Source organism: Astyanax mexicanus, chromosome 23, assembly GCF_023375975.1.
Source record: "Astyanax mexicanus isolate ESR-SI-001 chromosome 23, AstMex3_surface, whole genome shotgun sequence".
Taxonomy (NCBI): Eukaryota; Metazoa; Chordata; class Actinopteri; order Characiformes; family Acestrorhamphidae; genus Astyanax; species Astyanax mexicanus.
The window spans coordinates 9,123,838-9,146,767 of NC_064430.1; the positions used below are offsets into that span (position 1 = coordinate 9,123,838).

General features: G+C 36.7%; 1 protein-coding gene across 1 annotated transcript in view; it reads left to right on the top strand.

The window, feature by feature from the left end:
• zdhhc1 (zinc finger DHHC-type containing 1) overlaps positions 1-21,948 on the top strand; it is a 31,772-nt gene extending 9,824 nt beyond the window's left edge. Inside the window, exons 6-11 of the mRNA XM_049471173.1 lie at positions 399-554; positions 3,798-3,919; positions 10,010-10,098; positions 14,291-14,405; positions 14,576-14,675; positions 18,748-21,948. Coding sequence (XP_049327130.1) covers positions 399-554; positions 3,798-3,919; positions 10,010-10,098; positions 14,291-14,405; positions 14,576-14,675; positions 18,748-19,286 — 1,121 coding nt within the window. The 3' untranslated portion in view covers positions 19,287-21,948. The remainder of the gene's footprint in view (positions 1-398; positions 555-3,797; positions 3,920-10,009; positions 10,099-14,290; positions 14,406-14,575; positions 14,676-18,747) is intronic.
• Positions 21,949-22,930: the final 982 nt, after the last annotated feature.

Below are 22,930 nucleotides of genomic sequence, written 5' to 3' on the forward strand. Positions count from 1 at the left end.
TTTTTTGTTGCTTGCATGAGAATCATAGCGTGATTATTATAATTTTCTTAACTATTTATTAATTTGCAGGAGCAGGACTACATGTTAATGTGGGTTCGCTCCCGCATCGGATTGATTAAACTCCCGCTTCCGCCAATAACAATTCAGTTCTGTATCGCGCCGCAACATATTCTGACAGGTCCCACGAGTCCCGCGGGAGTGCAGACCTCTAGTCTCTACCACTAAATATAAAATGGAAAAAAGAAATCAGAAATGTAGACACTTGGTTTTACAGAAGTGAAAGGGAGGTCTCTATTGGGGGGATTTTGTGCTGTTGGTGGCCATTTCCATCATTTTCATAGCGTTGGTTTGTCTTACACGTCTCGTTCCTTTTTTTTTTTTTTTTTTCTTGTGTTTAGTGAAGAATGAATCTGTGGTGTGGTTTGTGTTCCTGCCGGTGGCTCCAGTGTCTACTGCAGGTCCAGCCATTCCTGCCCTGGCTGGAGTAACCATTGCTCTGGGGCTCCTCTCCAGTCTGCTGCTTGGTCATTTGCTCTGCTTCCACATTTACCTCAGTGAGTGCTCTTCTATAATAAGTTCTGTAATTTTGAGTAAAATGATTCGCATTTAAGTGTATAGCCAAAACACCTTTTGAGTGCATGCTTTCCCATTCAATCAGCCTTATTCTGCTGTATATGAATATGATCCTAAACTTTATTGATTTAGATAGCACTTTTTGGTGTTCCTCTATATTAAAATCGAAACCATATCTGACCATATTTGTATTCTGTAATGGTGCCTGTACAGGATTTTTTGTCTTTACTTAAGATAAGCATCTAAAAGTAGATAATCATTCTAAAGCTAGTCAACCTAACAAGAAGAAATAGACAGCTAACAATATCAGTATATCACACAGTGTGAATGTGTGCTATTGCAGGCTAGGTTTGTCAGAATCTGCTTTTTTATTTTTATTAAATATCTGATCTTTTTTTTTTATTAAATATCAGAGTTTTTAATAGTCCCCTCAATGCTAATAAAGGCAGTAAACTTGACACCATGTACTAGTGCTGGGCGATATGGGAAACATTATATATCGCGATATGGAATTTTTCATGATATATATATATATATATCGTTATCACGATAACGATATATATATCATGATATACCACATTTAAGTATGTTTTCAGTTATTCTTCGATATGACAAAATATGAGAAAATAATATCATTGCTTACTTTTTTTTTTCCCTCATTTTTTTTATTTCAAAGTGACATTAAACCAAACTTTCACAAATGCAAATTACTACCTGTTAGTGCAGCAATATATATGTATCAAATGAAAACAGATGAGGTAGATGCAGTAGCAAAGTTTTTCAAAAGAACAATGCATCTCCATTGTTCAGCTCTCATGAGTTTAATAACGTAAAGCATGTCGCAAACCGCCGTGTCCGCACAAGTCCGTCAAGTAACGTAAAGCAGTGTCATGTTGCATTATGAAGCTTTTTTTGCGAAGATTACTTTATTATCACTTATATAAACAGAGTTTTTGCAAAGTGACCACGCCAATACCTTTCATTGTAGCCTACTTTATATATTTGCATGAATAATTGATGAAATCTCTGTAGACACTGTTCCATCGTCCCCACGATATTTATCGTCATATCGCACAGCTCTACCCTGTACATAGACCTGTGATTTAGTTCCTCACTCTAATGACTACATTAATCTTACTAGGCCATAAAATAGAATCCTATGGATTTCTGACTCCACAATATATGCTTATGGATTAACAACCTACTGGACCTTCATTTGGATTCATATCTAAATCAAGTCCTGAGTCTGCCCCCACCATGTTTTACAGTTATTCGGGTTCTATAGGTTGTTACTTTAAAAAGCACAGTTCAGTTTTTTTTTTTTAATCTGACCCTGCATTTTCTGCTGATGTGGAATACAGTAGACATGCTACAGTTAGTGGTGGATTATAAATTAGTTGGCATAGAGTGGGTAGCACTATTAACTATTATATAAACCATACTAAAGGTTTGAGACACTGGATGAACATCAGATTAGTCAGATCGGACACATTCACCCTTTCAGTAAGCAGTTTATTTCTTTATTTTAATATACAGCAGCTTGGATTTCAGTAGCCTCAACAGTACACATCAGTGTTGAGAGTGTTTCATAAATAGGTTAATAAAAAAACACACGTATAGGTTAATTGATTAGTCTGCTGTGTGCTTGTGAATGCAGTTCATCTGAGAATTGAACCTGCTATCTTAGTGCCAGCACCAGTTGCTATGGCTACACAGCAGCAGATGGAAACCGGAACGGTTAATTTCCTGAAGCCATGCTGTGCTGAGATGCAGTCAGACAGACCCTGATTGATTGACTGGCTCTGTTTTAGTGTTTTTATTTTTAGGTGTTTGTTTTGTTATATTAACAGCAAGAACATTGCTATTTCTTTCTGAAGGCCTTCCGTCTATTCTTATTTATTCATTATTTATTCATTATTTCTATATCAAAGCTAAATGAAAATAAAATAAAAAATCAGACAAATGTTCTGTTGTCTGTAATTTGCTGCAGTTCTACTGAGTCAACAAGTGTTTGCTAAGTGATGCTCTCTTTCTCTCATTATATAAGCAGTGAGGTTTTTTTTTGAAGGTACCTTAGCATGTGATGATTCACCTGTTCCATTTTTACCCTGCATGTTCAGGACTGGCTGTTTTGCTAATTGTCTTGTTGTGATGCACGCAGCAGTGAAGTGGAGATTGTTCTCAAGAGCTTGAGGGCTTTTTAAAAGCTTTAGACAGAGTCATAATAACAGTAATTATCATAATAGCTTGCTTTATTTACAGAGTTGTGTTCATTAAAGCTCTTACCACATACAAGACAAAGCAACAATGTACAGTAGTGCGTTACAGCTGCAATGATTAATCAACAAAATTAACATACAGTACCAAAAGTAGTCAAAGGTATCGACACACCTTCTCATTCAGTGTTTTTTATATATATATATATATATATATATATATATATACAGTATATATATATATATATATATATATATTAATCATTTTCTACATTGTATAATATGATCAAAGACATGAAAACGATTAGGGGACACATGGTATTTTGTAGTAAACAGTAAAAAAGTGTTAGTTCTCCACAATCTCCTGATCTAAACCTGATGAACTGAGATGGTGATTTGAGGTGATTTAATTGGGATGAGCTGGAGCTTCACAGCATGAAGGAAAAGCAGCAGCAACTATTGTTCAGCACCTCCAGAAACTCCTTTAAGATGCTGAGAAAAATACCCCAAACGAGAATTAAAAATTACTTTTAGCTGGCTGCAAAGTAAGTGTGGTACTTATCAAATGAGGTTTTGCCACATATTGACCATGTAGGGTACCAAAACATTTGGTTTTGGCCTTTTTTTGTTATTATGCTTTTGTAAAATATGGAGGTAAATAAAGCTTAGTGGTCTTTTAATGCTGCCATTGTTGGGTCGTACCAATGAGATTGGCTTAGTGACACTTTTTTTTTTTTTTATTCAGCTGTGAAAATGTTTATTGTGAAAATGTGTATTCTGTGGAAATGTGTGTTCTGTGAAAATGTGTATTCTGTCACTGACTGTATATGCCACTAGGGGGCAAAAGAGTAGTTCAGTTCATTTTTTTTGTAACCCAGTTGTTAAAGAGTCTAAAATACTCAGTTCACCACAGTTCACACACTTCCCGGTCAGTTATGTCTTCAGGTTACAGCCTCTCACAGTCTTATAGATCTAAAAGTGTGTGTCTTCTCTTTTTCTCCTTCTTAGTGTGGAACAGGCTGAGTACATATGACTATATCATTCGGCAGAGGCATCGACAGGAGTCCAGGGACACAAATAAGGGCCCCTCAGGGAATGACATCAGTGTTCCCAAGATGAATCTCATCAAGGTAAACATGCACACACACACACACACACACACACACTCACACGTGACAGCCCAGGTACAGTGTTTACACACTCCTGTGCAGTCACATTAAGCACGCTGCTTGTTTACATGTTTGTTTATTTAGATGTACAGCATTGGGTCACTATATCCTCACTCTGACTTCAGAGGTTATCTTCATTACAGACTGACTGGCCTGACCGGACAACCATTTAAATCATTCATTTAGTAGAAGAAGAAGAAGTTAACACTAAACCCTTAGTCAGACCAAATGAAAGCGATACCTAGTGCTGTTTATCTTACTCTTAATCAAGTATAGCGGCTGATTAAGGACCTTTCCATACCTCAGATAAAAACCCCAGCGTGGTTTATTTGCCTTCTTTCTTTCGTGAACGTTTCAGTCACTCAGCAAAATATAAGGCAAAAAAAAAATAATAAATACTGAACCAAAGCTACAGTTAAAAAAAAAAAAAAACGAACAACAAAACTGTCACTCCACATCCTGCTTACAAAATTCCCCTTTCTAGGTGCTCTCTGCCTTCCCTAAGGGAGATTAATGGAGCACAGATTAATATTCATATATTAAAATATATAGGTAAAAAAAAACAAGATTAGATTTTAAATCGAAAATTGTTACTTAAGAAGGGTATTTTCGGGGTTTTACAGAGTATTTTTTGTGATATTTTTGATGACATGACCAAACATTAAAAACACTGAACATGAAAATTATTTTATTAAATTTAAGAAATGTACTACTGCAACAGAAATACTCATTAAATGGCAACTAAGCCCCCCTGATTTTAGCTGATTCCACACTCAGCTCATATTTGCTAAAATGCTAAAAATAGTGGGAGTAGTTTAGGAGGGGCACTGGGTGATGTATGGGTTTAAGGCCCTGTCCCACTGCGATTGCGTCTAAATATCTACTAAAGTACGTCCAAATTTCAGTGGACGCAGTTTAGTGGATATTTAGTGGATATTTAGACGCAATCTGGACGTAGTTTAGTGGATATTTGGACGGCACCGTCCAAGTGGACGTAGTTTAGACGTTGCCGTCCACTTTAGACTTTAGGGCTGAACGATTTTGGAAAATAATCTAATTGCAATTTTTTATCTATAAATTGCGATTGCGATTTAAAATGCGATTTTTTTTGTCTTCTCAAGTATTTTTCAACAACAGAAGCAATAAATCAGTCTGTTTAATAATAATCAATGTCAGATTTACTTAAAGCACAGATAACAATAAAGCAAAAAAATCTATGCTTTTCCTTTTCACCATTTGTTTTTTTTTATAGAAAAATAAATAGATAAATAGCTTTTCCTTTTCACCATTTTTTTTTTAATTAGGAAAAACAATAGATATACAAAATTTAACTTACTGCTCTCCAGCTAGTAACATCATGAAAAATTAAAGTGCAAAAAAACAAAAAGAGAATCTGCTTTAACCAACTCGTTATTTTCTGTATTTGAAGATGCAGCACTGGTCGTTGGCATTTTAGCCTTGCAAATACCACACGAGGCTTTGTGGTGTTTTTTTAAATGCTGAAAAAGGTTTGTAGTGTTACCTCGCGTCGTAGCAACAGTAGCAAGGCACGTTTAGCACAGTACCTGACGTTGAGCAGCATCTTCTTTTTTAAAGCCAAAGTAATTCTACACAACTGATGTGTTCCTTCGAGTCTGAAGCCATTGTGCAACAAGGGCGTGTTCACACCTGTAGTTCGTTTCTAATGAGTTCGTTTACTTGGAGCGTTTTCTCGCTCTGTTCGGTCTGGTTTCCCATAGGCATAAATGTAAATGCACCAAAATGTGCATCAATAAACCACGCGAGCAGCCTGTGTCCTCTGATTGGTCAGAGCTGTCTGACACGGGAGTACATTAAATATAAACATACGAAAAAAGTAAATACAGCGAGAAGATTTTGTGTTCCAGCGCAAATATCTGTGCTTTAACACTGAACGCTGAAACGCTGCACTTTCAAACACAGTGTTTCTGCATGCAGCGCAGATTTATACATAATAAACAGAGTTATGCGGCTGTGAGCAGTGAATGCAGCGCAGATTTATACATAATAAACAGAGCAGTGAATGCAGCGCGTGCATGGACACAGTGTTTGTTCACAGCTGTGGTAATTAGCGTTATCTGGCTAATATATCAGTTTAAACTGTGCTTGCTTTATCAGCAGTTTAGCTCAAATAAATGGCTTATATTTAATAGCTGGATCCAAACGAGACCGGATCACGTTCTCACCACAAGCGAACAGCTCCAGAGTTTGTTTGGTACCGGACCGAGACCACCTCCTCTAGCTGGTCTCGGTCCGGGTCTTTTGATCCGCACCTGAGTGCGATTACTGTTTTTACACCTGCTCAATCGAACCGCACTAAAGTTACAAACGGACCAGAGTTCGTTTTAACCGGACCAAATAGTGCTGGTGTGAAAACGCCCTAAAGTGCGCTGTGTTGACTTCACTTCTCCACCTCCCTGCCTTCTGCTCGGGTATGCTCCGCTCGTCCTCGGCTTGGCTCGCTCCCAAGTCACGTGACCAGTCAAATCGCAGCCAGTGCGGTTAGAGAATCGTGTTTTAAAATATCGCGAGATTATCGCAAATGCAATTAATCGTTCAGCCCTAGTTTTGGTACCTCCCAAAATTTTCGGAATAGACGGCGACTAATATGGACGTAATTTAGTGGATATTTAGATGCAGTACGGACGTATTTTAGTGGATATTTGGACGGCACGTACAGGTGGACGTCGACGTCCATAAAAATATTTTTCTGGCGTCCATCGCTTTTCCACACTTTCCAAGATGCCAGCCAAGAGGAAGGGTTCCGCTAAGACGGCCGCCGCCAAGCGATTTTCCGAGGAGGCAGTTCCAGCTCCCGAGGAACCAGCTCGAGCCCCCCAGGGACCAGCTGGTGGACGTCGACCTCCAAAGGGTGGAAGTCGACGTCCAAAGGGTGGAAGTCGACGTACAAATTTGGAAGTCGGCGTCCAACTTCAATTTAGACGGAATATGGACGTAATTTGGACTATATTTTGGACGCAGCGCGTTCACTCAGTGGACGCAGTGTTTTCTGATAAATTTGGACGTACTTTAGTGGATATTTAGACGCAATCGCAGTGGGACAGGGCCTTTAAAGGCAGGCCAAGAGCTACAGAAGCAGCATTGTACTTCTGATAGTGGTAAGACACAGATGGTTGGACGTCATCGAGGGCAGTATTATTGATTGCCTGATTTGCATATTGTGAGTGGCATAATCCTCGTCTAAAGCACAGAGCACAGAGGCAGAAATTGCCTCAATAAATCTTAGGCAAGGTTTATAATAATTTAAGCAGGACTTGTATATTTTAGGGTTTTGTTTTTGCTTTAATGTTCTGTTTACTGTAATTGGCTATATAAGTGTGAAACATTTAGCAGAATCAGGACAAAAAAAAAACTTTTTTGTAAACAATTTGGTAAGGCTTCATTTTTGTATGTAGTAATAATAATACTAATAATAATAAATAGTAAATAAATAAATTAAAATAATTAAATATAGCAAATAATCTTCAACAATTCTAAAGTGCAGTCTATTTAGTGCATGCATATAAACTGCAAACAAACAATTATACAAAAAAAAATATTCTTAAAGCTTTATAAATGACTTTTTCTTAAATTACTTTTATTAAAATACCTTAATCACAAAATAGATTGTATTTATAGCATTAAAAATATCAGCTAATACTGCAATATTATTGTGTGCATTAAGATATGACAGACTACTATTAATTAATAATTCTTTATTTTTTCTTCCTTCTCATTTGTTTTGCGAACAAATATTATTGAAGTTGTTATCCAGAATTGCTCATATATTATGATAGGCTTTGTATTTTTACAGTATTACCCAACACATTCTGCAGATCGTTGCCCTGTTGTAAAGCTGGATGGCACAGTGAGTTATGGAGTCATGTGTTGCCCCTGGACACTGTTGCCTGGAAGGGTGTGCAGCTGAGGAGGGGTGGCAGTGGAGGGTAGTGGTGAAGGGTGTGCAGCAGTGGAGGGTAGTGGGGTGCTGTTGCCTGTGGCAACCTGATTGTTTTGATTTGTCATGCCTGGGAGACGGCGAAGCTGGCGCGCAATTAACGCTTTCTCCGAAAAAATCTTTTCTCCGAGCAGCAGTGAAAATCTCACATGGGCGGCACACTGGGGTCTCGCCAGACCATGGGAAATGAGCGGCATTAGGTCACTTCCTGTTTTAGAGAGCTGTGTTTTCAAAACTCTGTAGCGTAACAGCTGGCAACAACAGTGACTGACAGCTGGAGCACAGAGGAGAGACTGGATGGATAAACATGTTTGCTTGTGTACCACTGGACTCACTTTTTTGCCTTTGGCGTTAAAATTCAGACTCTTTTAATCAATATTTTTCTAGTTTTCTCCCAAATTATCTAGGTCAATTGTCCAATCAGTTGCTAGTCAGTTATATATCCTCCATTACTAGTGATGCCACAACACAAAGAGGGTGACTACTAGCATGTTCCTCTTCCAACAAGTGTGATGCAGTATTACAGAGTAGCATCTCAGTGTGCTCGGAGGAAAGTGCAGCGACTCGGTTCTGATATATATGCTCACCCATGCCATTTGCTGATTGACATCACCCTTTGGAGTGATGAGGGGAAAGAGTGCCATCTACCCATCCAGAGAGAGCCAATTGTGCTCTCTCAGGGCTCCGGCAGCTGATGGCAAGCTGCATGACCTGGATTCGATCTTCCGATCATAGTGCCAGTGCTTTAAACTGCTGGATCATTTGGCACAGCATATATTTTTTATACATAGCCCTGACATGTGACATTGATTTGACAGAGCTATGGCTAAGCTATGTTATACAAAATATTCATCAAATATGTGAGCTATTTTCAATTTAGCTCAATTTCAAAAGTCTATTACCAAACATGTGAACCATGCAAATACAATAAAACATAAATATAATGTATATAAAAAAATTAAAGTGTATATATATATATTTTATATATATATTCTTTCCTCTGAAAATAGCAAGCAGCTTTCTTCAAATAAACAATGTGCAAAAACACCCCACCTCAAAAGAACTAGACAGAGCTCCATCATTCCAGTGAACACAGTTAGTTCCACTTCTCAATGCTGGAGGGATTTATACCCATCTAGCTCACACTTTTTGGCACTATAGGGACTAGAAAAGCTCTGTGTGATTCAAGTAATGCTGTCCACAAACATTTGACATACATTATTCTCTATAACATTTTGGGGTTAATAAATCAGTAAATACGATATGCATTCGGATAAACTGACTGCTGCTTGAAAGCTGTGGTAAAAGACCTGGATGAAAGTGTCTCTGCTGCATGTGATTTTAGTAAGTATCTGGGAAAAGAAGTTGCGTAAGAAGCGCTGCTGGAGTATCTGACATGTCTGTGAGAATAGGGTGGGGTATGGGTGGGTGGCTGGAGGGTTGAATGGGTGGGTGGGAGTGTTGATGACTTCATGGTTTTTTAGAACTATTTAAGGGTGCTGAGCAGATTGTTGTTTGGTGTTGGGCTTTAGAGTCACCTTACCATGGTGTTTTACCGTATGTGCCCATGCACAACTCGTTCACTGTACACACATCACATCACATTTATATACATATATAACTTTAAACTGTGTACTCTCTACTGGAGAATTTGCATATTTGTTAATATGTATGTTGATTTATGTTTTTATATTGGTTTCTTTATTCCTTGTTGTCTTGTTGTATTGAACTCTGAATTTGCCCTTTATTTTTTTTTATTCTTTGTGTCCTTTTATATTTTGGTTTTCTTTATTTTTATGGTTCATTTTTTATTGCTTGTTTTCTTTATTTTTTTTGGGGGGGGGGGGGTTCCTTGTTTTCTTTACTTTTTAATTTCCCAATTACTACAGTTTTTTTATATATATACATATTTTTTTTACTTGCTGTCTTATTTCCTTGCTTTGATGTTTTTTAAATAATACATTTTTATTTGACTTTTTTTTTTTTACCTAATTGATCTCTTTTTCTTCTAGGTTTCTTTTTTTTTTCTATTTCTCTCTGGCTTCTTAATGTCTTTCTGTCTTTGTTTCTTTCAGGATGTGAGCTACTCAGGCACTCTAGGCTACACCAATCCTGAGATGGAGGTGGAGGACCCTAACAACATGAGCTCACGGGGTGGACCTGAGTAAGTTGGCTGTTTACCACTCCTACTCAAATCAAACCAACACATACATTTTGTTTCTAACAGTCAAGTCAAGTCAAGTAGTTTTATTGTCAATGCTGCATATGTACAGGACATACATAGAATTGAAATTACGTTACTCTCCTTCCCAATTTTACAGCAAGTACAGATAATGGATAATAAAGAAAAATAAAGAAAAAGGGGAGACACTATGTGTACAATACAGCAGCAGGGACACAGACATACATGAGACAGAACAAGGTGCAGTAGTGGTGGGGGTGAAATAGATATATAAATAGAAATAAAAAGAAATAAATATATAATCTAAATCTAAATGAGTGGGAAACACTATATGTACAATACAACAAAAACACAATAGACATTTGTGAGACAGAAGATAATAGTGCAATATTAATGGTGATTAAGATCAAGTGACAATATAAATAGAACCCGTATAACAGTAGTGCAATGTTGTATCTAGCTTAAGGCTGGTAAAGTTCTTAAAGTTCCCAGTTCTGCATCTATAGTGCAGTACAGTACAGTACAGAATTTTGATTGGGAACCAATGCAAGAAATCTTGGCCGATATGATAAAATAACCCGCTTCTGGCTTTAGTGATGATGTGGGTTTGGATTCACAACATTTTTAGAATTGTAACGAGTGACGATGCTAAAAAAAAAAGTGCCCGAGCAAAAGCATTAAACTGGTGGAAAAATATGTAAGGCAAGGCAAGTTTAATTATATAGCACCTTTCATACACAATGGTAATTCAAAGTGCTTTACAAATTAGAAAATACACAGTCAAATTACAAAAACATGTAACAATAAAAATGAAAATAAAAGAATAAAATAAGAATAAAGCATGGATAAAACATGATTCAAACATAATTAAAACAAAGATTAGTCAAATTAAAAACATCTAAATGAATAATTGTAATTTAAGAATTAGTAAAGAATGTAGTGAAGTAAAAATAGGAGTGAAGTAAAAATAGGTGGAAATAGGATTAAAACAAATATTCCAGGAGAAACAGATACAGATACATGGCAGAGATGTAAAGTAAGGAAGTAGAACTACTTCACTATTGTACTTAAGTATTAAAATGCTGTATTTGTATCTATATGAGTATTCTTTTTTTTTTAACTTCACTACTGTACTTAAGTACTAAGCCTGAGTACAGTACTTAAGTACAGTATTGAAGTAAAAAAAGAATACTCATATAGATACAAATACAGCATTTTAATACTTAAGTACAGTAGTGAAGTAGTTCTACTTCCTTACTTTACATCTCTGCCAATGGTAAACACAGCAGATGTTTATTAAACATCTTTAGAAATATATTTATAAATCAAACTTTGTTTAAAAATTTGAATAATTATATTAGAGAGAGAGAGAACTCAGATTTAGCTTATCAGGAGATTGAAAGAATAGATACAAATAAATAAAACAGTTAAAAGTGTTGCAAATGTGCTTTTTAATATAAAAAAAAATATATAAATTAAGACGGTACAGTAACAAATATTATTGGCGCGGCATCGCTGCCCAGGGCCTCACATTTTACAAACCTCCTGCTTTGACTCTGAGTGAATGAGTTCAGTTTTCTATGGGATCCAGCAGACTGGGTGAGCCCTGCTTAAATCCTTCCCACACCCTTTTGAAAAACTAGGGCTTAGTGGCCTATTGATTTATTTTTTACAGTGACTCGTAAAAGTGAGAGTAATGGCATTTTATTGTATTGGGTTATTATGCTATTATGCTATTGGGTTCCTCAGTGAAGTGCTGGGTAAAATGTTTGGGACTTGGGAGTGGAGATGTAAAGTCTTTTATTAGACAGTTAAAACAGTGTGAAGATATAATCCACAGACTTCTCAGAGTAATCACGACTGGGGGAGCTGGAGCTAAAAAAAAAAAAAAAAAAAAAGTGTTTGCCAGTGATGTACGTATAAGAATTCCATGTGTTTTTGTACATCTGTTGTTTCTTTTGCTGGCAGTGTAAAAAGGAAAATACTGAACTGGATCTGGATTCTTTAATAACTCATGTATTATATGGATCTCTGTTCACACTATTGGTGCACAAAAAGGTTAAAATACAAAAATGAGTGGAAAGTGAGGATATATTCTAGCAATAATTTAAAGTAATGTGTAAAAACATTACTATGCCTGAATACATGTATTATGTTTTTATAAGTGGTATAAAAAATTAAAGTTATTTGATTTATCGCAATCAGTTCTGGGACAACATATGGCCTAGGGGTGGGCAATATTATATCGTATACAATATATCGTGACACAAAAATATCAGGATATTAAAAATCCATATCGTGATAATAGAGATGTTCTGTCTTAAAAGAAGTATATTATTTACTGGGAAGCTTTAGGTGTATTTATTGTATAATTGTTTTAGTCTGCAGTTTATATGCATGCATTAAATATTCTGCAGTATTATTTGCTTCATTATATTATTTTATGCTATATTATTTATTTCGCCACATTATGATTATGCTGTTATACTCTTATACTATGTTCCTGAAATAAATTAATTATTTTAATTGTCCTATATCGCCAAGTATATCGTTATCGCAAAAATACCCTGAAATATTGTAATAATATTTTAGAGCCATATCGCCCACCCCTAATATGGCCCTGAAATAGTTTGTTTTTGTGACTGAAAGTGTGTAGCTGGACTGTGAGGTGTGTAATGTGTGTTGTAAAGTAAATGAAGTTGAAGTTGAAAGTGAATGTTAAAGCTGATGTTAAGTCAGTGACAAAAACAGCTTTCAGCTTGTTGTCATGGAGACAGTTTTCTTTACAAAACACAAAGTTTAAATCAGATTATTTTCCCATGACTTTAATGACACACAGTGATCTAAAAGCAGAAGAAAAACATGTTTAGAGCCGCTGCCCCGACCTCAGCTGCAGCCGTCATTAGATGCAAAAGGTCAAAACAATTAAAGCAGCATGCTGAGTTCATTTTCATGAGTCGGGTTTTTTTTAGAGGAGTTTAGGGTTATTTTTGTTGTTGTTTTGTTTATTTAAAAGGCGCCCTTTAACCTTTACTACTACTTTAGACTACTTAAAAGCTTTAGAGATAAAACAGTTTGACTAATTACACAGGAAGGGAAATTAAAAATATGTAATTTTGCTAGATTAAAATAGATAGATAGAGAGAGATAGATGGAGAGAGAGATGGAGTGACAGATGTGGAGAGAGGGAGATGGAGGGAGAGATTAGGCAAGATATGGAGAGAGAGAGAGAGAGAGAGAGAGAGAGAGAGAGAGAGAGAGAGAGATGTGGAGATATGGAGAAAGCTAGAGGGAGAGATAGAGATAGAGAGAGCTGAAGAGAGAGATGGACAGAGAGAGATACTGATTGATAGAGAGTTGGTTAGTGCAGTTTCTAAAACACCAGATTCTAATACAGGGATACTCATATGAATCAGATAATTTAAAAAATAATCTAAAATATCCCAAAAATTAATTACAATGATAATCAAGGTCTAATTAAATGTAGCAAATTAGTTATGTATATGTGAATTATTTATGTATATGTTATAACTGGTCAATTGTTGTTCTTTTTTTCTTCAATTAATCATTTAATTAATTAATGCTTTGGCAATACTGTAATTTGCTATGGTCATGCCAATAATGCTTCTTTGAATTGAATTTAATTGAGATGGAGAGGGAGAGAGATGGAGATGGAGAGGAGGAGAGAGAGGTATGAAGGGAGAGAGAGATGGAGGGAGAGAGAGATGGAGGGAGAGAGAGATGGAGGGAGAGAGAGATGGAGGGAGAGAGAGAGAGACAGAGAGATAGATTGATAGAGAGTGGGTTGGTGTAGTTCTAAACACACCAAAAACACCAGATTCTAATACAGGGATAATCATATGAATCAGATCATTTTAAAAATTATCTAAAATTAGAGATAGAGAGATGGAGGGAGAGAGAGATGGAGAGTGATGGAGAGAGAGAGAAAATTATCATTCCGTTTATCATTCTGTGATAATCTGTAATCAGCTGCAGAGAACCATATAATGTTACTTGTAAAAGAGGAAAAAATAAATATATATATTTATATATATATATATTTTATTTATATATATATATATATATATATATATATATATATATATATATATATATATATATATATATGTTAACCTGCTGTTCCTTTCTGCCTGTCTGCGTTCTGTCTGTGCAGGTTGTTTAGTAACGGCCGGGTCAGAAGCTCACCTGAGAGAATGGTTGAAGAGGAGCTGCTGCCTCCCATTTCAACAGAACACAAACCAGCAGCTCGTCCACTCAAACACACACAGGTACACATTCTGAACACCACCTGTTAGGAACATATAAAAAACTGTTACAAATTGCTATTTGTAATCACTCTAATACACATTATATTGCCATGTTCTTACCAGTACACACTCTACCCTGCTGGCAGTAACAAACACAGTTGTCATCTTTCTTGTTTTTTTTTTGTGTGTAGAAAAAAAAGAAGAAAGTTCGTAAAGTTCCAGCGGAAGTGGTAAATGACCGAGCCACTGAAACAAGCTCCAGCAGAGCTATTGCACACCACTCTGCTGAGGGTAAGACACACACACACACACACACACACACAAAATGGTTTTAAAAGCCACCACTATGCACTCTTAAGTTACCTTAATCATTGTGCTAACATCACAAAGCAGGGCTGCCTAAGTGACATTCTCAGCTTTATTTGAACTAGGTTTGTTTACCCATAATTTAGTCATCACCACCGTAGCTTCGCCTCCTCAATAACTGCCTTGTTACTTGTGCAAGATAAGGTCCAAACACACACTACCACACCTTCAGAGAAAGGCTAACAGCCAGACTCTGGCATTTAAACACACACCGGCCCATATTTATCACATAGTAGTAGTAGTCACATGGTAGTTTCTAACTAGAGGCCATCTAAACTAGTTAAAAGAGTTGATACTAAACTAAACTAGTGTCTAATTGTGCATTCTAGAGAAAAATATACTAAAACATTATAAAAACAAAAAAATATATAGAAAACGTTTTTTCTTACTTGTTTAGACTTAACCACGTTTTGTATGTTATAATTTTTATTAACATTTAATGTAGAAAAGCAAATGTACCAATACAAATGAGCTTCTGTCTCTGATTTTACATCTAGATGATAGAGCAGCTAGGTAGGAGTGTGTAATAGAGTGGACACTGTGTAAACACAGTGTTTAAAAACTCCAGCAGCACTGCAAACAAACATTAACACACCACCACCCCCACCATGTCACAAAGTATCACTTTGTATGCGGTGCTGAGAAAGAATAACCCACCACCCAAATAATAATAGCTGCTCAGTGGTGATCCTGACCATTGAGAAACAAGGTGAAGAGAGGATACTAAAGTGTGCAGAGAAACAGATTACAGGACAACAATCTGTAACTATTGAATTATAATGTGTCATATAGTAGTGCATCTCAAAAAATTAGAATATCATTTAAAAGTTACTTCATTCACTATCAGTACATTTTGCATTTCATTTGGAAATCAAGGAAGCAGAGTCTGGAGGAAGAGTCTGTACAGTCTAAGTTAATTGAGGTCTAGTGTAGAGTTTCCACAATCAGTGATGGTTTGGAGAGACATGTCATCTGCTGGTGTTGATCCACTGTGTTTTATTATCAAGTCTAAAGTCAGTGCAGTATTGGTTCTTCCACACAATCTTACAGCACTTCATGCTTCCCTCTGCTGACAACGTTTATGAAGATGTGGATTTCATTTTCCAGCAGGACTTGGCACATTACCCACACTCTCAAAAGTACCAATTGGCCTTATATAATTTGTTTTAGACATAATAATTTTCTAAGACATTGATTTTTGGGGTTTCATTGGCTGTAAATGATAATCATCAGCGATAAAATAAATAAACGTTTAAAATAGATCAATCTGTATGTAATACATCTATATAATTATACTAATGTATCTTAAAAATGTGAAACTCATATGCTAAGTGAAGCTGATAAAATGGACAGGGTGTAGAAAGAAAGAGGTGGTGTTTATAAAGTGGCTGGCTGGAGTAGGTCTGTGGACCTTACAGCAGTAATTGTTCGATACAGCATTTGCAATGTCAGCATGTTTCTCTACAATGCACAATTTTACATTAAAGCAGCCTTTATTGCAATTTAATTATTCAAAAAGGTGCAAGTCATTGTGCTGTTAGTATTTCCCTCATGCCCCATGATTTATGGTGTTTAAACACTATGAAAAATATATTCAGTTTGCATAGCTATGATCGTGACAGTGTTTGTCATGTGAGCCATCTACACTTTTTTTTTTTGCTACTAGCCATTAGGGGTGTGTTTATATTTGTTAGCTTTGGTGTGATTAAAAATGAACTGTGGTTCGATTGCTCTGTTGGTGCAGTAGAGTCCATTAGAGTAAATGTAAAGGCTTTTAATATCTTTTAAAACGTTGTATGCACTAAGCAATCGAACTGAGAACCTGAACAGGTTTCTGAAAGGATTCTGGTGTCATTTGGGTGGCGTATGAACACAAAACAAACAAACCAAGGCATCTAAACGATCCAAATGGATAATATAATGCCACAAGATTGTTGTTTTATATGCGTCCTTGCAGCTGGAGTTGTGCAAGGGCACTGGGGCACGTCTTGGCACACCTTGACTTCTGCTTGCAGATTAGTGTCATACATGTGTCACTGCTTTCACCTTAATTTTAGTTCAATTTGATTGGAATTGCTTGATCCAGACCAAGGAAACACAAGTATACAAAGGTAGCTACACGTGTAAACACACCCTTAATTGTTTTTTTAGATGTGTATGGGTTCCGTGCTGAGTTTCCAGTCGTGGTCTGTCCCTATTTAATGACTATGGTCATTGTCTTGTTGAAATCCCTTGGTTTTTCATTTTCTCAAATTTATTAATATTATCAGCCTAGTGTTTCCACAGCTCTTTGCTTAAGACTGCATATGAAGTGGTATATTAACTTTTAAAGGAATTGTTTTGTAAAAAAGAAATATATAATTATCTAATTTCCCCTCTACACCAGACACTTAATTGGCATAGATGTCTGGTGTTTAGATTCAACTTATGTAGTTATATTCTGAAGCTATGAGGCTAATGTAGCTAGACTAATTTATTTTGAAGTCAAACTGCAGTGTTTCCGCTAATATTAGAATTTTTTTAAGCACTGGTGGCAGGTCCACAGTCTACCCTCTCCCCTTGGCCCCCGCTGCACTTTGTATCAGAGCATTGCTGTAAACATCACGGCAGGGAGTGTGGGAGGGAGCTGGCAAAAAGAGCCGAAAAAACATAAAGTTATTTATTTATTTTTATTTTATATATTTTTTTAAGTTAAATGTAATAAATGATTCTGCATCACTTGTCACGCTTCGTATCAGTTTACTCCCGTTTAATCAAACAAATTGTTTTCCAGCTGACTGATTACAGGCTGTACAGGACTAGGATAGTAACAGTGGCTGAGCTAATCAGCCCTAGCATTTTTTTTGTTTGTTTTACCAAAAGACTGACTGCCTTTTTTTAGTGTAAATTTCATTCGCACGTACCTTCGCTAGAGCTAGTGTTTAGCTGCTAATGCTGCTGCACCCAGCCTTAGTGGAATCTGGAAATGTAAGCTTACTCTAAATAAACAAAAGTGATTTACTCACCTAAATGAACATTTTTTTTAGGAGGGAAATCTGTGTAGATTACCATCCAGCGCTCGATTGACTTTAATATATATATATATATATTTTTTTTTTAAGAATTAGTTTTGTTTACTTAACTTATCTAGGCTTTTACTGAATTAGTAGGGAAACCATGGCAACCCCCCTGTTCCTTACTAGTGCAGCATAATGCGCCTAATAATCTGGTGTGCCTTATGTATGAAAATAGACATTTATTGAAGGTGTGCCTTATAATATGAAATGAATATTATTCATTATAATATAATATGAATATTATTACTTCAGGGTTTGTACAGTCATGAAAAATCCGGAAAAGTCATTGAATTTGGATACGTTTTGGAAAAATAAAAATACGCAGAAAGTTTTGGAAAAGTCATGGAAATTTGATCTACTAATCTTCTGAGTTAATTCAGTAATTTCTCAGGATCTGACGTTTCAAGTTCTTCAGCATCACATTTTATTATTAAAGATTGTGTGTCAACATTTTATCTGATTCATTTTAGACCTACGATAATCAATTTTAATTATAGTTTTAGTTGATTTTTGGTTTTATTGTCCATGTCTGTTGAAGGCATGGAAAAGTCATGAAAAAAATCAAGGAAATTCATTGGTTAAAACGTGTATGAATCCTGTTCCTTGCTTAGCGCTGCTGTGGAAAATGTATGATTAAAATTTCGCTGCTTTTTGTTTCCATTTAATTACTGTTACATTTTTAGATTTTATTATATTGATTTGGTGCAAAAGTATTGGTTCTCATGATATTGTAAGAGGCAGTCATATCAAGTTTTTCAAGTCATTTTTAGCAACATTAATCTTGTAGTCTTTTAAGAAGAAAAAATAACAAACAATTCCTTTAATATTGTAAGTATAGCAAATATTTTAGTGTTGCATCTCTCTCTATAATAGCGTGTGCGTGTTCTATTGTGTCTGTTGTGACTTGTCTTCCTTGTGCCCTTGTGTATCCTTTGTCATAGACTCCTCTGTAGCTGCTGCCACTCTGTCCTCTTCCTTAAGCCAGCGCCTCCCATTCCCAGCGTTCCCTCTGCGGGTGACCCTGCCCCCCCTGGCTCCCGTTCAGGCTGCCGGCCCACCAGCTGAGTACCATTCTGATTCCGCAGAGTCTCTGGAGGAGATTCCTGTAGCGCTGGCACGGCTGGGCACCGCAACCTTGGCAGGGGCTTCTGTGCCCATCTCCGTCTCTGCTGCTGCCCGTTCCTCCTCCACCCAGCGTGCTTTACCTCCTCCTGCAGCAGCCCAGCCTCTGCCCTCCCCCCAGCCCAGGACCAAGAGGAAGGCCGCAGCTCGGAAGGCAGCGGAGCAACGCTTCGAAATGGCATCATCCCAGAATCCCTCGGTGTTCGTTAGCCGAGGAAGCGGAGAAGCAGCCATATGTCTAGAAGGAGGCAGGACAGATGAAGGACCGAGTTTTACAGGGAAACGCAAGCACACAAGCAAGAAGAGGAGCGTGGAGGAGCCCATGCCCAGCTCCAGAGCGAGCACCCCACTGGCATGAGAACACTAAACCCCCAAACCAGGCCTCTTCTGACGAAGACTTCAGTAAGCTTAGCTTACCTGAGTGCTCTGGAGCTTCAAAAACTGACTAGCTGACAAGCTGCTTCTGGACAGTAAGAATCCACTATAATCCAAGATGTAGCACCGAAAGCCTCAGATAACCTATGCAAACACCACTGAATGTAGGCATTAGAACATAGGGGGGGGGGGGGTGTTTTTGAGAAATTTGCAATTCAGATATTTACGGCCCAGAACCAGAAAAAGGTGGGACATTAACAAAATGCAAGAGCTTTTTTTTGGATATTTATTTAGATTTTTTTTTCATTGCGGGCAGTGTGAAATATTATACAGCTCAGAAAAAAATAAGGGATCACTTAAAAATTATGACTTTCTTTGATTTTACCAAATTAAAACCATCTGTAAAATCATCAAAAGGAAGCTGGATGATCACAAGCCATCAAACCAAGCTAAACTTTGGCACTAGGAGTAAAGGCATAAAGTTATCCAAAAGCAGTGTGTAAGACTGGTGGAGGAGAACATGCCAAGATGCAGTAAAACGAGGGTTATTCCACCAAATATTGATTTCTGAACTATTAAAAGTTTAGGAATATGAACTTGTTTTCTTTGCATTACTTTTTTGTTATTGCAGTCATTTTTCATTTTCTGCAAATACAAGCTCTAAGTGACAATATTTTTATTTGGAATTTGGGAGAAATATTGTCCGTAGTATATTTTAGAATAAAACAACAATTCGAAAAGAATTGTTCAAAAACAACTCAAACATATACCTAGAAAAAGCAAAATCAGAGAAACTGATTCAGAAACTGAAGTGATCTCATTTTTTTTCTAAAGCTATATTTTATGTTTTATGTCTAGTAAACTGCATTTAATTTGTTAAATTGTTAAATCAATTCCTGCAATTCAAGCACTTGGGTTTGTGTGATTTAACACTTTGCAAGATGTTTTGATACAGAGGGTATGAAGTGCTTTGTTTTTCATTCATTCTTCCTGCAAACAGTGTGGTCCTCTTCTTCTGTAGTCCAGAGCTCACAGCTGGAGACTAAAAATTAGGCATTTTTTGTTCATCTTTACTCATAAATTGTCTGAAATGCAGGAATTGATGTTTATTATCAAATGATTTGCATTTTCCAAACCGTCCCAACCTTTTCTGTTCTGGGGTTGTAACATTTTCATTTATTGCAGTACATTTAACTCTAACACATCATCTGTAGCATTGCACAATTCCTTTTTGAATGATTTTATTTTTTATTTATCAGCAACTATTTATTCATATTGAATGCCGAAGCTCATATATATATCGTGTACAGTCTTTACCAGACAAACATTTGTTGACTATTGCTTTATAAGTAAGTCCAGTGTTTATTTTTCAGCATCATGTATGTACACACCACTACCAAACGCTATATGTTTAATTAATCTGCTTCATCCACGTAAGGTTTTGTCATTCTGCTCTCTTTTTAAGATTTTGTTATTGGTGTAAAAGTTGAATTATGTTTAAATTGCTTTGATACAGAGCCAGGTTCCATAAATCATGGCACCGGTGGCAGTGGAATCTGCTGTAGGCCTCAAAGTACAGGCAGTGCACTACATCTTGTCCTGCTAGTGATGTTTTTTAAAGAGCAACACCAGCTGTGTGTTTTTTTTTTTTAAAGCCCTACCTCTTTCCCATGCTTCTTTTGGGTTTTGGAGGAATGGCTGTTAATCGTAACATGTGAACTAGTCACAGGTGAGTCATTTTAACAGAAAGACGCTATCTAAACAGCTTAACTTTAGCTGTCTAAGGCCTCCAGGATTGCTCCAGTTAGCTACTACTGCTGATGTTAGCTTGGCGTTCCTCAGCCCAGGTTTTCGATCCATACTGCTCTGCACCTTAAAACACCCATATCACCTCAGTAAAGGGCTGTTAATGACCATATTAACGTTAGCCACATTATACAGCCACAGCCAGCAGGCTTGCCTGCTTATATTTTACCTTGTATCTCTCCGCTGTTCACATATAATCATTGCTATTTTTTTATGTATATAAAAATTTATAAATTATAGCTCTTTTCTTTAGAAGAAGCTGACTAGCTAGCTTGCTAAATGTCCCATTCCACCTTAAAATTGGTGCAGCAATTGCATTCTGGCACTTAAGTCTTCTGCATTTAGGGAGAAATGGGCAATAGTCACATTCCAGGAAAAGCAGTGGAGTGTTCTATGGTTTTTGCAATGTGCAGAACATGAACAGAATCATGAAACTGAGGCTATATAATAAAATAATAACAACAAATAATTATTATATTATATATTATATAAAATTATTATATAATAAAATAATCACAACAAATAAATAAAAATGATAGGGCCCTGGCCATGTCACATTAGTCAAATTAAACCTTATATATCATGCCACAACTTGCTTAATCCAAAAGGAAATTTCAGCAACGTTTAATTTTTGCAGATAATATATGATTATTCCAACCTTTTGATACACAGTGTGCAAAAAATAAATAAAAATCTGTTTAACATCAAAGTATCTATCCCCGAAAAACAAAATGTCACAATGTTGTTGTTCCCCCCCCCCCCCCCCCCCCCCAATATCATGTGGCAAACACTATCCTTACATGACTCGCTGGCAAGCAAACAATTATTGTGTTTTTTTTAATGTAAGTGTAAGTCAACAGAACACACGCCTAGCTACTAAAGTAAACTTTTGGTACATTTTCTAGTAATTTTACTGGTGTTGCTCTTTAAGAAACTGAGATTGTCTTTGCAGACCAGGATTAAGCCTTGTTCTACACTATATTTTCCTTTCAGTAGATAATCACCATTCAAAATGCAGCTGTGGAGTTTAAGATTACGCTTAATCTCTGTTTTTGTTACTTTGGCTCAGTTCTATTTCACCTCTTCCTGCCCCTACCATTTAGCCTTACCCCTCAGTTTTGGGTGTTCATGCTAAGGAGTAGGGTTAAAACATTCTTGTTGGAATAGAGGGGCTGGAAGAAGTGAAAAAGACACAACTACACATGGAGGGTTATGAAAAATCATTGAAAAGATGAAACATAGATGAAAAATATAAGATAAGCATTGCATTAGTTATTTTAATTATGGCCCGTTCATCATACCAAGCATAAAAATGCTTATAGTATGTCTGGTTAGCTAGCTAGCTAGCTAGCTCCGCACCACCTTAAATGGTGCAGAAGTTACATTGTGGCATCTCAATAAGGCTATTGCATTATTTAAGGTGGAAGCAAAAACTTGAGCTCCCTCTCACTGTGGAATTATGGGTGGGTGATAATTAATAAATAAGATACACTAAATTATTTTTTTTTTCTACTCCTCTGCATCACTACAGACCGATAGTGTCCTCTACAGAGCATTGATAGTAGCTGCTAATGAAGCAGTGTTCAGTTATTTATTTATTTTGATGTTCTTGAAGGGTGCTCCCATTTTTTTAGGGTGAGGATTTTCATCACGATCACTTCTAACTCTTCTCTAAGGGTGTACTCACACTAGGCACTTTGTGTCATGCCAGGGCACGGTTGCCAAAGCACAGCTCAATTGACTGTGATCATTCAGAACCGTTCACTTGGACGTCGGGCGTGATCTGTGCCTGAGCATGGAACGGGATGATGTCAGTGATGC